The sequence below is a fragment of the Bufo gargarizans genome, chromosome 9, assembly GCF_014858855.1.
Source record: "Bufo gargarizans isolate SCDJY-AF-19 chromosome 9, ASM1485885v1, whole genome shotgun sequence".
Lineage (NCBI taxonomy): Eukaryota > Metazoa > Chordata > Amphibia > Anura > Bufonidae > Bufo > Bufo gargarizans.
In genome coordinates, this window is record NC_058088.1 from 119,255,872 (window position 1) to 119,270,675 (window position 14,804).

Genomic DNA, 14,804 nt, shown 5'->3' on the forward strand with positions numbered 1-14,804 from the left:
TACAAGCACGTCGGCAGCATCATGATAGATACTACCAACAAAACATTTATTAAAAATAAAAAAAACAGATCAGAAGTAAATACAGACATACATAAGTGCTGCGTCACAGGATCAGCCACTTTGAGAGCAAAGGCACACACCATACTGTCAGTAGGTGGCTAATGTCACTCCACAGATGACTATCCCTAGCACACGCCGGTCTTACTTGACCAGTAAGTTATGCAGAATCTCTCAAAGGAAGTCACTTAAAAACAAGACTGGCAACAATCCTAGCCCATGTGCTTGCGATTTCCATATCCCCGAGGATGGGTATCTTTCCAGTCATCCCAGTTGCGAGCCTTCTGCAATGCATCTGAATCATCCTGTTCTTCCTTTCGCTCCCGTTCAGCTGCCTCCTGCTCCTCATCTAGCGAAAATCATAAAACAATTTCAATTACTGCTATATAGGAACATCATCACAGGAATTTACTCAATTTGCAATACGGCATTATAAACTGGAATAATAAAGATTCATACATTTGGCTACAGGTAAAGCCCTCTTTGTAAAAGGCGCTTACTGTACTCAAAGGAGTTGTCAGAGTTATTTATTTTGTTCTTTATATGTTTTATGTTCTAACTAATCAAATGTAACAGCTTTACCATGCACTTACTGCATCTGTAGTTGTTCCTTACTCAGATTTCACTGAGGGTCACATGACCTGTGATGTCAGCTTCTCTCCTTGCTCTGATAATGATTCGTGCACAAGCCTGAGAGCGTAGATCTGTGTCTGTACACGAGACTTCACTGTGCTGGCCACGCCCCCCTTCACTGCCGGATGCTGCTTATTGCTCTCTCCCTGGATTCTTAACCCATTCAGCAGCACAGACTCAGGAATGAAGTCTTTACTGAGTAGCTGCAGGCAGGGTGGAGACAAATGCTGGGCACAGGAGCTCACAGACTAGAGGAGTTCTGCAGAGCATTGCACAACAGGTAGGGGGAAGATCCTATGTGTATCAGCAGTGTCATTGTACACCTGGGACCTGTAGTCCTACACATACAACATGCTGCAGGCAGACATGTCACTCAGGGCAGACTTATTCACTCCCTTTACAGAGCAGGGGGAGAGGCAGAGATTGTTATTGCAAGTAAACAAAAGGCCAGAAAAGAACCAGGGAAATTAGGAAAAATAATTTTTTTGCCTAAAACTTGCTTAGCTCAGTTATATATTGCTGCCCATCAGATTTACAGTGCTATATATTTTTTGATAACTGGACAACCCTTTTCTCTCAGGATAGGTCATCAATATCAGATCAGTGGGGGTCGGATTTCCAGCACCATGGCCGATCTCAGCTGTATGAAGAGGCAGTGGACCTCTGTGAGCACTGAGGCCTCTTTCCAGGCAATCTGAAGTCATGTTCATGCGAAGCGATACCAAGCATAGCTGCTATCCAATGGACGGCACTGTGCTTGGTAACCTGCGAGGAGGCCGCAGCTTCCTCAAACAGGCGATCGGAAGTGGCACCCCTGCCAACCTCATATTGAGGACCTATCCCAAGGATAGGTCATCAATACAAAAATGCCAGAGAGCCCCTTTAAAGGGGTTATCCAACCCCTGAAATGCTGCACCATAAGCCTGGGCCCCTCACAAATATACTTACCTTGCTCCCTGCCACCCGCATCGCTTCTGGTCCCTGCACAGCCGCCGCCACTGCTTTTCCCTGTGCGCGGATGAAAACATACGTTGGGGGGAGGCAGCCAATAGCAGTCGGGAAGGCCATGCGGACACCTGATGTTTTTATTCGCGCACGGGCGAAACAGCGCCAATGCGGGGACCAGGAGCGACGTGAGTGCCAGGGAGCAAAGTAAGTATATTGTGTGTGAGGGGCGTATGTTGCAGCATTTCAGGAGTTGGATAACCCCTTTAAGTGTTTGTTGCCTAGCTTTCCAAGGTTTCTATCTGCAAAGATGCTAATGTGTGCAAAGGGAAATACAGTGGGAGGCTCTTTATTACTTATAAGACAAATCCTGCGCTGGGGCTTCCTTTACAGAACTTTATGATTGGCATAAAGCACAAACATATGTAAGGAACAACGTAGGAGCTCTTATAGGGGTTGTTTTATGTCAATATGCCCTACTAAGGAATACAGCCATCATACAGGGGGTTGTCCATCCATGAGCCAGAAGCTGTAAGAAAGGCAAGTCAATCCATAACATTTCCTCTGCAGTGTGTGCAGAGTTTAAAGATGGCACGCCATTTAAAAAAGTGCAATATTTCTCCTGTGCAATATGGTTTTGCAGTTATAATTAGTTATGACTATTGTACAGAGTGGCCCACAAAAAAAGTAAACGTTGGACGATACTGCTCGCAGCTCTTCAGCAGTCATGCTGGGGATAGCTGGGGTCATTTATCAAACTGGTGTAAAGTAGAACTGGCTTAGATGCCCATAGCAACCAATAAGATTCCAGCTTTCATTTTTGACAGCTCCTTTGGAAAATAAAAGCTGGAATCCGATTTGTTGCTATGGGCAACTAAGGCTACTTTTACACTGTCGTTTCTGGGTCCGCCTGTGAGATCCATTTCAAGGCTCTCACAAGCGGCCCCAAACTGATCAGTTTAGCCCCAATGCATTCTGAATGGCTAAGGATCCGTTCAGAAAGCATCAGTTTGGCTCCGTTCCGCCTCCATTCCGCTCTTGAGGCGGACACCAAAACGCTGCTTGCAGCAATGCAGAGCTAAACGGATCCGTCCTGACTTACAATGTAATTCAATGGGGACGGATCCATTTACATTGACACAATATGGTGCAATTGTAAACGGATCTGTCCCCCAGTGACTTTGAATGTAAGTCAGGACGGATCCGTTTGACTTACTTAGACTTAGATTTTTTTTTGGGGACACAATAATGCAGACGGATCCATACTGAACGGATACAAGCATTTGCATTTATAGGTGCGCATCCGTCTGTGCAGATACCAGACAGATCCGCACCTAGCGCAGGTGTGAAAGTAGCCTAGGCCAGTTCTACTGTACACCAGTTTGATAAATGACCCCAAGTGTTTGTGATGTTTTCCTTGAGTTCATTCCGGGATGTAGATTGTTAGCATACACTTTCTGGTTTAAATTTCCCAGCAGATAAAAAAAAAAAATATATATATATATATCAAATGTGGACAAGTCTGGGGAACGTGGCGGCCATAACCCCTTGCTCACAGTTTGCTCCTCGGTAAACAGTTCATGAACCCGGGCCAGTGAGTTCTGTGATGTGCGGCATGTTGTCTTATCTTGTTGGAAAAAGCAGGACTTTTTTCTTCTGCAGCATCAACATAACCCGACATGCCCAGAGATGCATAGACGTGAACGGGACCGCTTTCAGCTTCTTCTCCTGTGACTTGCATTTATTAATTGCTGCAGTTTGTGTGCACGATGTGGAAAATGAACAGATTTATACACCAAGTAAGTAGTCTTACAATCACTCAGATTAAAGCAAGAAGTAATGTAAACGTTACACACCTCTTGGTTTACTTGACACCCCCTGGTCGGGGAGGACTCCTTTACTGCGATGTTGCTCGTACCAGTCATCAACAGTCATGGTAGCAAGACTAGGATATCCTGCTCCAAAGACCCTGCAGATTGAATCATTTAATAAAAATGTATAAAACGATAAAAAAATAAAGAATGCAGAGAAAACTCAAAATGAACATCAACTATCACATACTTGGCCTGGAGGGCATCTCGAGTTAGGATAAATGGTTTCATTGGTGGTCTTGCTGGGCGTGGAGGCCGAGTGACCTCTGCTCCCTACAGGAACAAATCAAAAGTGGTAATAACCAACAGTACAGTTCTTCAGGCATAACAAAGAATACAAAAAAGGAAGTGGATGGGCCATGTTGTAATTTTTTTCTATGGGCCTGTGTACATGAGCATTGTTTTTCATGCATCATCTCTGCGTTATGTGAAAATTGCAGCATGTTCTATATTCTGGTCCCATAGACGTGAAGGAGACTTCCGTGAAAAACGCATTGCATCCGGATGTAAAGCGTTTTTTCACTGATGGTTGCTAGGAGATTTAGATTTATAGTCTTCAGTTTTTTCAAAAATCATATTTAGCATGGCTGGATCTTAAAGAGGACCTTTGACCGATTATGACACTGTGAACTAAGTATACAGACATGTAGAGCGGCGGCCGGGGATCTCACTGCACTTACTATTATCCCTGGGCGCTCCTCCGTTCTCCCGCTATGCCTTCCGGTATCTCTGGCCACTAAGTTATGGGCCAAAAGAGTGATGTTATTCTCCTGGAAGAAGTCCCTTGTCCTGCGAGCATAGTGTACTGTAGCATTGTCCTATTGAAAAACCCAGTCGTAACCACACAGACGATGGCCCTCAGTCATGAGGAATGCTCTCTGCAACATCTGGACATAGCCAGCGGCCGTTTGACGCTTTTGTTTTTTAGGCCCTTCAGTCTCAGATGCCGTCTGATGGTTATGGGGCTGCAGTCAGCACCAGTAAGGGCCTTAATTTGGGTCGAGGATCGCCCGTTGTGTTGACGGACAGCTAATTGGATCCTCCGGCTCAGTGCTGGTGAAATTTTTTGGGGTCTTCCACTTGACTTTTTTGTTCCATAACCCTCAGGATCATTTAAGGCGCGCTGTGAGAGACCCTGCTTATGCAGTTCAACAACCCGACCACGTTCAAAAAGGGAGAGTTTGTTTGCCTTTGCCATCACAACGTGTGACTACCTGACAGAAAATGGCAATGAATCCACATCTTTGCACAGATTTGGCCTTTTAAAAGGCATGTGGTCCTAAAATTTGGATCAGCTGAAAAACAGCCCGTTTCATTTTAATCTTTATTTTCAATTAATTGAATGCTCAAAAATGTTTCGTCTCATTCTCATTTCTTCTTGTTGCATGTTGAAGCTCCACTTGGAACCTTGTTAAGATCCAACAATGTAAAATATGATTTTTTGCCATTTTTCAAGTGATCTTAAACTTTTGATCAGGACTGTAGTAACTTTATCTGACATTGATCACTGAGCAAGGCTGGATAAAGTTTGCTCCAGTGGTAATGGGAGATTATTGTATACATGTGTTTGTTAGCTGGCTATGTTATTTTAAATGATGGTGGTTTCTCATCTTCCTGTATCATCACTTCCTGTATGTCATCACTTCCTGTATCCATGTTACGTGAAGGAAGTGGTCGGGTGATGGGCCTGCCCCTTTCTATTGTTACACTCTTTTTGTGGCAAATAAATAAAAAGGTGAAACAGACTGGACATGAAGGTAGGCATTGCACAGCAGAACTCATGATGAAAACACCTTTGAGTCCTGAAGAGATTTACCTTTCCTTACACAAAGTCTGATGCGAGCGGATTTCTACTAAAAATATTTATATTACACTGACAAAGTTAATGCATTGGAACCCATGAAGCCAATGGCCGAGCATTAAAAAAAAAAAAATTAAATTATATTTTATATCCATGACATAATTTAAATAACATGATTTTACACAAATATCCACAAATTTACTCCACTTAACCATCATGAGTACAAAATTTGTATACAAACAATCCTATGTATCTAATCACCCACCCCACCACCCACTCTCAATGTTTCAGAGCGCATCCATGGCGAACAGGGCTATATGGCCATGTTGACCAAGTTCTATTCCATTTTGTTTTCTGACTCTTATTATGAATAGCGAGTTTCTCAAATATTTACTCATGTGGCAAACATCGCCACTTACAGAATGTCTTTGTATATATCTGCCTTCACTGTAATGTTTACTAGGTTAAATGTATGGCTTTTCTGCACGACTAGACAGCTGGTAGTACCCCAGAAATACAGACAGGAACTCCTTAGAATTGCGCACGATATTCCGTTATCTGGCCACCTAGGGATCACTCTAACTAGGTACCGATTAACCCATGCATTCTTCTGGCCAGGTATCTCTAAAGATGTGCAGCAGTACTGTCAGACCTGTGACATCTGTCAGAGGGTAGGGAAGAGGGGTGACCAACACAAAGCCAAACTATGCCCCCTTCCCATTACTGAAGAACCGTTTAGCAGAGTGACGGTAAATATAGTAGGACCTCTGTCAAAACCCAGTCCCTCCAGCAAGAAATACATTTTGACCGTTGTAGATTACGCCACCAGGTACCCCGAGGCAGTGGCCCTCACTAACATCCATGCTGAAACTGTGGCCAAGGCCAAGGCCCTGATGAAAGTATTTGAGGGTTCCCTCAAGAGATAATCTCTGATAGAGGGACACAGGTTACAGCCGAAGTGACCCACCAGCTGTGGAAAATATGTGGCATTAAGCTGATTGTAAACTCCGCTTATCACCCACAGTCCAATAGGTTATGTGAAAGATTTAATGGAACGTTGAAACAGATGCTCCGTACATTTGGAGAGTCCCATCAGGACTGGGAAAGGTTCTTACCCCATTTGCTGTTTGCGAACCAAGAGGTTCCCCAAGAGTCTACCGGGTTTTCTCCCTTTGAACTGTTTGGTAGAAGGGTGAGGGGGCCCCTATATTTAATTAGAGAGCATTAGGAGGGGAAGAGCCGTGCAGATGGAGTCCCCATTCTGCCATATGTACTGGAGTTCCGGGACCACTTGGAGGCATTAACCCAGATCGTACGGGTGAACCTCCGGGCTGCCCAGCAGTGCCAGCGCCGATGGTACGATAGGGGAGCCAGGGACTGTAGCTTTCAAGTAGGACAGAAAGTTTTGATTTTAAAACCTGTCCACACTGACAAGCTACAGGCTACCTGGCAGGGCCCATACCAAGTGGTGGAACAGTGATTTGACACCACTTACGTGATCGGCCCCTGCTTCATGTGAATATGCTCAAACCCTACCACGAGAGAATAGAGGACGTAGCAGCTATCTGTGCCCCGGCCTCTGAAGATTATGAAAATCTTCCACTGCCTGATTTATTAGAGAAGGAGGATCAGGCAGAGAATCCTACAAGGGTACAGCTGGGGGAGCGGTTAAGTCCCCAGGAGCGGGCCCAGGTACAGGAGTCGATTGCGGCTAAGGGGGCCATGTTCTCCAATTTACCAGGGTACACTCTGTTAGCTACACACCGGGTAGAGACTCCAGGGCAGCTACCTTTGAGGCAGACTCCATATCGTATCCCTGAAGCAGTCAGGGAACATATGAGGAAGGAGATTGAGGAGATGTTGCAGCTAGGGGTTATTGAGCATTCCGATGGCCCCTGGGCATCACCGGTAGTGCTAGTACCCAAGAAGGATGGCACGACACGCTTCTGTGTCGACTACCGGAGGCTAAATGACAAAACAGTGTCTGATGCCCCGGATAGACGAGCTGCTAGAAAAGATGGCCAGGGCCCAGTATTTCACTACTATTGATTGTGTAAGGGATAGCAGATTCTACTAGCCAAGTATGCCATCCCAAAGTTGGCGTTTGTCACCCCGTTTGGCCTGTTTCGTGTCATGCCATTAGGGATGAAAAAACGCTCCGGCTACCTTTCAAAGGATGGTAGATCAGCTACTGGATGGGTTCCAGGAGTATGCCTGCGCATACTTGGACTATATCGCCATATATAGCCAAACGTGGTCAGACCATTTGCGACATATTAGTGCTGTTATTGACCGTATTGGAGAGGCAGGGTTGACGCTGAAGCCCAGCAAGTGTCGCAGAGGTGCAGTATCTTTGTCACCGGGTAGGAAGTGGGCAACAGAAGCCGGAACCAGCCAAAATAGAGGCTGTAGCTAAGTGGCCTACCCCCCGGACAAAGACTCCAGTGTTGGCATTCCTAGGTACCACCGGGTACTACCGCAAATTCGTGCCCAACTACAGTGCGCTGGTCAAACCCCTCACTGACTTGACCCGTAAAAACCTTCCTCATCAGGTCACCAGGGCCCCAGAGTGTGATCAGGCATTTCAAAAGCTCAAGACTGCTTTAACCAATGCACCGGTACTGACTGCGCCTGATCCAACTAAACGATTTCTTGTCCACACAGACGCTTCAATGTTTGGATTGGGTGCAGTACTGAGCCAAGTTGGAACCGATGGCTGAGAACATCCTGTAGCTTACTTAAGCAGAAAGTTATTACCAAGGGAAGTAAGCTACGCCGCCATTGAGAAAGAATGCCTGGCCGTGGTGTGGGCCCTCAAAAAGCTGCAGCCCTAAATTTGTACAGACAACCATTCTCATTATTCACAGATCACAACCCATTGGTATGGCTCAACAGGGTGTCAGGAGACAATGCCCGGCTGCTGCGCTGGAGTTTGGCGCGGCAGCCGTTTGACTTTACCATTCACTACCGCCCTGGGAAACAAAATGGTAACGCTGACGGGTTATCCAGACAAACTGAACTTGAAAAGTGATCTGTGAACGCTCCTCCGGACATCCCCAAGCAGATCCGTTGGGATCAGACTCTGTATGCCGGCTTGGTTCTGGGGAGCATTGTGGCAAACATTGCCACTTATGTCTTTGTATATATCTACCTTTACTGTAATGTTTACTAGGTTAAATGTATGGCTTTTCTGTGCCTCTCCTCCACCCCCCCCTTTCCTGTCCCATTGTTTCTCCAGCAGGGTGTTGTCTCCAGGACACTGGGAGACCAGTTTACACTAGCTGCTCCGTCCCTCCTCAATCTCCCATAAGCCCTTGTTATTGTCTGGTCCCACCCTTCCTTATACCATAGTAATCCCTGTGCACTACTGTATGTAAATGAGGCTGTTGGGGGGTTTAAAGTAGGTGTGCTATGCCAAAATAAAGTAGTTGATTCCCAGAACTGTGTTTCGTCCAGTTACTGGCGGGAGGGGGGGGGGGGGGGGGAGAGATTTGGGAATATTGCCTATTTTCAGCGCTGTATCAGCGGAGCTATTGGGATTTAATATTGCGGCTCCACTACACTTCACTTTATCAACAAGTTGTTGCCATACCGATACAGTCAAATGGTTATTTGAGCCCCAATTCCTGGCAAATACAACCCTGGCCAACATCAGCGAATTCATCCAAAGCATATTTTCTCGGCCCTGCCCATCAAAACACCTAAAACAGCAGTGGTTATGTCTGGGTCATAATTAAATAAAAAGCATCTACGGAGCTCAGAAAAAACATTGGTCCAGAAACCCTGAATCACCAGACATAACCAGACAAGGTGTAAAAAAATGTGCTCGTTGGGCCAGGCATCTACGACATCTATCTGAGACATTATTATAGAACCGGGAAAGAGAAGAGGGCGTATAATATAGACTGTGTCGAATTCTAAACTGAATTAACCTGCGATTCCCTGATATAGAATTTTTTTTTATATTTCTGTATATTGCAATCTCAATTTAATATTTTATTATTCCCTATATCTTGTCCCCATTTCACTTCTGAACTTATTCATTTTACCCATTTCCACGCTCAATTTACTATATATTAGTGAAATAGACATACTATTCTGATATGAATTAAAGCACCAAGCCATAAAATCATGTGATTTGGTCGTAAAAACTCTTTATCTTTAGTGCACATAAAAGCATGTTTAACCTGAAAATATTTATACTTATCTAATATATTAACATTGTGACCAAGTATATCCACTAAAGTCCTAATGTCACCATTGTGTATCATTTACTCAACCCTAATTATTCCCTTCCTTTCCCAGAATTTTATATCAATCTTATTAACTTCACTAAAATTCACATTATACCATAGAGGGGTAAAATAAAGTGTATGAGCGATTCCCAAAATTACTTTAAGCGAGTTCCAGACAAGTTGCATAGAGTGTGATATAATACACTTTTCCCCCTTTTTCCTATATATCCAGTTTCTAGAATACTAAATATATCCCGCTGAACTCCTTTGTAATCTTTGATAAGTTGGGGGTATATATTAAGGGGAGCAGAAAGGTACCATTGTATTTGAGAGGCCAAGTAATAACCCCGCAAATACAGAAAAGATAAACCCCCATTCTCCTCTGCTAGCCATAGATAGTTCTGCTTAATACGTGCTCTTTTTCTGCCCCAAATTAGTTTGTTAAGCAATCTCTCCAGGACTTTAAAATGCGCATCTTCAATCCACACCGGGCAAGGAGCCAGTTGATATAGCATCTGTGGGAGGAGCACCATTTTAATTAAGGCAATCCTATCTGCCTGACCCATCGTCAACTTTTGCCATACCCGTACTTTATTTTTAATTTTATCTATCAGTGGGATAATATTCAATTTAGTATAATCTCTCACCAAGGGACCAATCCGAACCCCCAGATATTCCAGTGAGTCAGTTAACATTAGACATCTGACAACAGCCACTTCAACTGGAGGGGGGGGGGCACTATTTAGCGGTAATAGAGCAGATTTCTGCCAGTTCACTTCATACCCAGAGAAGAAACCAAAATTCATTTATTATCTTCATAACATGGAGCAGGGCTAAATATCCATCCCTTAAATATATAAGAACGTCCTCAGCATAGAGGCTAATTTTATCCTGGGAATCCTGGCCACCAAAACCACGAATATTAATGTCCTGTCTGACTTGCAGTGTGAAGGGGAACATGTCACACTGAACCGGAGCTGCAGGCACCATGTTATAGAGCAGAAGGAGCCAAAAAGATTGATATATAGTTTAAGGGGAAAAGATTCAGTAAAAATTATAATTTATTTATTTTTATCCCTGCTCATTCTGGGCTGTGAAGTCAAGGAGATGGCCCCATCTGTAAATGACAGCCTTCCCTCTATGGCTGTGTATAGCTACCAATCACTGATAGGACCGCCTCCGTGATGCGAAAATCCAAAATGAGCAGGAATTTAAGGGGGTCATTTATTAAGCTGAAATACACCAATATTAGGTATATTTCAGGTACAGATTCTGGCGTAACAGCTAGTTGTGCTGCAATCTGCAACTTCTTCCCGCTCACTCCAGGTCTAAAAAGTTGGCGTGGCGAGGAAGGGGACAGGCGGGCAAGGCCATCTCATGTACCATGTTCTACGCCTGTTTCACTGAATCTTTTCCCATAAATCTATATATCTGCTCAGCTCCTCCTGCTCTGCAAAATGCTGCTTGCAGTTGTATTAGCGTTTTGATGGTGACAGGTTCCCTTTAAGGCCTGCCCCTTCCTGTGAGCTCAGGCTACTGCACAGAGCCGATCTCTGGCTATAGATGGAGAAGCAGGGAGAAGAGAGACGCTTCACTGACTGACATCTATTTAACTGCTTTCTGCAGCAGCTTGGAGATGTCCATGAAGAAAGGAATAGAAACCTTCCTGAGCAGGTTATGCTTCATTTTTCTTGTTTTTCTGGGTTTATTGTCCCTTTAAAGGGGTTGAACCCGGACAATCCTCCATTTTCACCCAGGTAGCCCACCTGACTTGAGCATCGGAGCAGTTCATGCTCCGATGCTCTCCTTTGCCCTGCGCTAAATCGAGCAGGGCAAAGGCATTTTCAGGAGTTCCGGTGACAAACCGGGCTCTCCATGGGGCTACCAGGAAGCCCGGTGATGTCACCGGCACTGATGGGCGGGATTTAGTGCTGCCCTAGCTAGTAAAACGGCTAAAGCACTCCCATCTGAGCCAGTGACGTCACCGAACACACTGCCGGGCGGAAGCTTCTGCCCGGCAGTGTGTTATGATAAACAAAAGAGCCCATGCCCTGTGCGATTTAGCACAGGGCAAGGGAGCAGCACATCGGAGCATGAGATGCTCTGATGCTAACATCAGGGGGGCTGCCTGGGTTAAAATAAGGATATGTCCGGGTTCAGCTCTGAAACCAGACAACCCCTTTAACTGCTCTGATCAAAACTTTTTCATTTTTCTTTTTGTTTTCAATGACCATCACAGACTGGACTTGGCAATCAAAAGTACTTGCCAGAGCACTAGTGGGTGCAGATCTTCTCCTGCATAAGAAGCCAGGCTGACTGCTTTATAGGCATGTCTAGCACCCCACTCACCTTCATCATTTCCCTTGCCTTTACCATCGGCAGCTCTTGGTCAATGCTCTCCACCTCCTCGAGGGCAATGCACACCCAGTGCTGTAGATGCAGTAGATAATATTCCCTCACTTGCTCTTCTTCCGCAGTGCCACTTTTCACTGATGCTTTCAAGCTGGACAGTCTGTTCTCAAGCTCTTTCTTCTGCTTATACCTATAATCCATTTGATAAAAATGTCATTAAATGAAGTGATGCGGCAAGGGAATTCTTACAGGAGATGTCACACTTCAGCAAGTGTCATTTAACATGTAGAGAAAGTTAATACAAAGCACCTACTGATGTATTGTTATGACCCATATTGCTTCCTTTCATAGCTAGACTCATTTTTCCATCACATTATACACTGCTCGTTTCCATGGTTATGACCACCCTGCAATCCATCATCGATGGCCGTGCTTGCACAGTAAAGAAAAAAAAACACTGGCCTCTCTGGTGGCCGGGACCATAGCAACACACACAGGCTAGTGCTTTTTCCTATAGTGTGAAGGCCACCAATCCTGGATTGAAGGGTGGTCATAACCTTGGATGAGAAAGACATGTATAATGTGATGGAAAAATGAGTCTATCCAGCAAAAGAAGCAATATACACAATCACAATACATTGTAGTAAGTGCCTTGTATTAACTGTCTTTACATGATGAATGCTGTTTGCTGAAGTGAAACAACCCCTTTAAAGGATTTGTCCCGGACTTTAATACTGATGGCTTATCCTTAGGAGAGGTAACCAATAATTACTGTATGTTCCACTGTATAAGATGCACTTTTCCCCCTGAGGGAAATGGCGTCTTATAAAGCAAATACTACTGAGTGCTTCCATTATGGAAGAAGCGGGAGGTGAAGCATTGCTGTGCTCATCTCTCCCTGATCTTCTCCGGTCACTGCGACGCACTATCCTGTGTACAGCGGCAAGATATAGTGCATGCACGCAGTCAGGCCACGTTGCAGCGCAGGCCCAAAGAAGAACAGGGAGCGTGACTCCAGCATATAGACCGCCGGACCTGAAGAGCAGCAGCAGAGCTAGAGAGGTAAGTGAATTTATATATTTTATTTCTGATGTGCAACAGATCTAATATGGGGGCCTGATCTGAGGTCTGACATGGAGGTCTGATCTGAGTTTTGATATGGGGGTCTGATTTGAAGTCTGATGAAGATTGAGGGTCTAGTTTGGGGGTCTGATGAAGATTGGGGGTCTGTTCTGAAGGTGTGATGAAGATAGGGGGTCTGTTGCTTATTTTCCTCCTGAAAAACCTAGGTGCGTCTTATAAAGCAAAAAATATGGTAAATCCCGGACAAATCCTTTAGTAAATGTTTTAAACACACACAAAAAATGCCCATGAATCAGTATCAGTTTTTTCCAACAGAATTTAGCAAACTCCACACTAAAACTGTGGGCTGCCTGCAGGGCAACTGCTGCCTATTGTTTTCAATAAGAGGACGCTTTGCGGTTTATCTTCCATGACACATCCTTTCCTGTTGTGGCATCCACATGAATGTCACAGGAGACCACACAGGGTGTCTACTTGAGGTATAGCTCCATTCAATGGGTCCCAGGGGCACTCAAACTGAAAGACTGTAGTCAAAACCGGAGGGGTTTCTGCCACAGGTAAAAATCTGCAGTGCGAACTAGCCCTTACAGAGTTCACTGGATTTTTACGTTTGGTTGTCCATTTTAGTAAAAGTTTCTACAGGAAATACAGGAATATTGTTGACACCTTTGTATTAGCTTCTTGGTAAATTAGACCTTTGATATTGCTGTAACATGAACATGACAAGCGGTCATCGGTTACTGAGAAGAGGATTCAAAAGTAGTAATTAATATGGCTGCACATAGAAATGATAATTCCTCACGACGATGGAGTTTCTATATCGCACAACAGCATCGTGAGACGAGGGCGGGAAACCTGGATCTAAATAGAAGCACTTTGAGGTGCATTTATTAACCTCTTCCTGACTAAGCAATTTTCAGTTTTTGTGTTTTCCCTTTTCACACTCTGCCTTCCTGGGTCCATTACTTTTTTATTTTTCCGATCACATAGCTGTATGAGGGCTTGTTTTTTGTGGGACAAGTTGTACTTTCTAATGCCACCATTTAATATGGCATACAATGTAGAGGAAGCTGGAATTTTTTTTTTTTTTTTTTAGATATTTTTATTTTTTATTTATTTTTTACTTTTTGTTAGGTCCCCAATTGGACTTCAAATTACAAAAATGAGATTGCAATTTATATAGAAAATTGGAAGTTGGTCCATTATTCTTTACATAAATCACTATATTACAGTTCAGTGCTGCTACCTCCTGGCCTGAACTGTAATGTAAAAGCCTTGAAGCCTAATATAAGCTCAGGCTCATCAATGTAAAGGAACATCTTCCCAGATCTCCACCCAGGGGCTTTACTTACTCAGAAGCGTGCACTTCCAGGTTTTAGCCCCATCTGACCATGGCATCTGAAGGGTTACATGTCTGCGGTCAGCACTACCTGCGGGAAACAGCAGGCACCTGGTGGCTATGGCGCTCAATCCACTCCAGAGCGGGCACTATCTTTAATGACCTGACATCGACCGTACATGTACGGTGGATGTTGTCAAGTGGTAAAAAGGTTTACGTCTCAATAGTGGTGTAAAAAAAAAGTCATGGCACATAATTTGCAGCTTTTCATTTCTATTCCCACTTTTCAAGAATGGCGAGAAAAAAGTGGGTCTGGCGCACGGACTGTGCCTCAAACAGTCTTTGTATATGTGCTCCTTTTTCTCTCTCCCCTGTGGAGTACTGAGATCCCAACAGAATAAAAGAGAATAATTGAATAAGGGTATTGCCACACTGGTACGCAAGACATGTGACGCGGCCAGGATAGAGGTGTAGCGATGATCCCATAC

At 44.4% G+C, this 14,804-nt stretch overlaps 1 protein-coding gene across 1 annotated transcript in view; it reads right to left on the reverse strand.

Annotated features, from left to right (window-relative positions):
• Positions 1-14,804, reverse strand: part of IGBP1 (immunoglobulin binding protein 1) — a 24,480-nt gene continuing 9,676 nt past the window's right edge. The window contains exons 3-6 of the mRNA XM_044306384.1: positions 11,892-12,084; positions 3,697-3,779; positions 3,492-3,604; positions 1-406 (exon numbers count right to left, since the gene is read on the reverse strand). Of these exons, the coding sequence (XP_044162319.1) occupies positions 270-406; positions 3,492-3,604; positions 3,697-3,779; positions 11,892-12,084 (526 nt within the window). The 3' untranslated portion in view covers positions 1-269. The remainder of the gene's footprint in view (positions 407-3,491; positions 3,605-3,696; positions 3,780-11,891; positions 12,085-14,804) is intronic.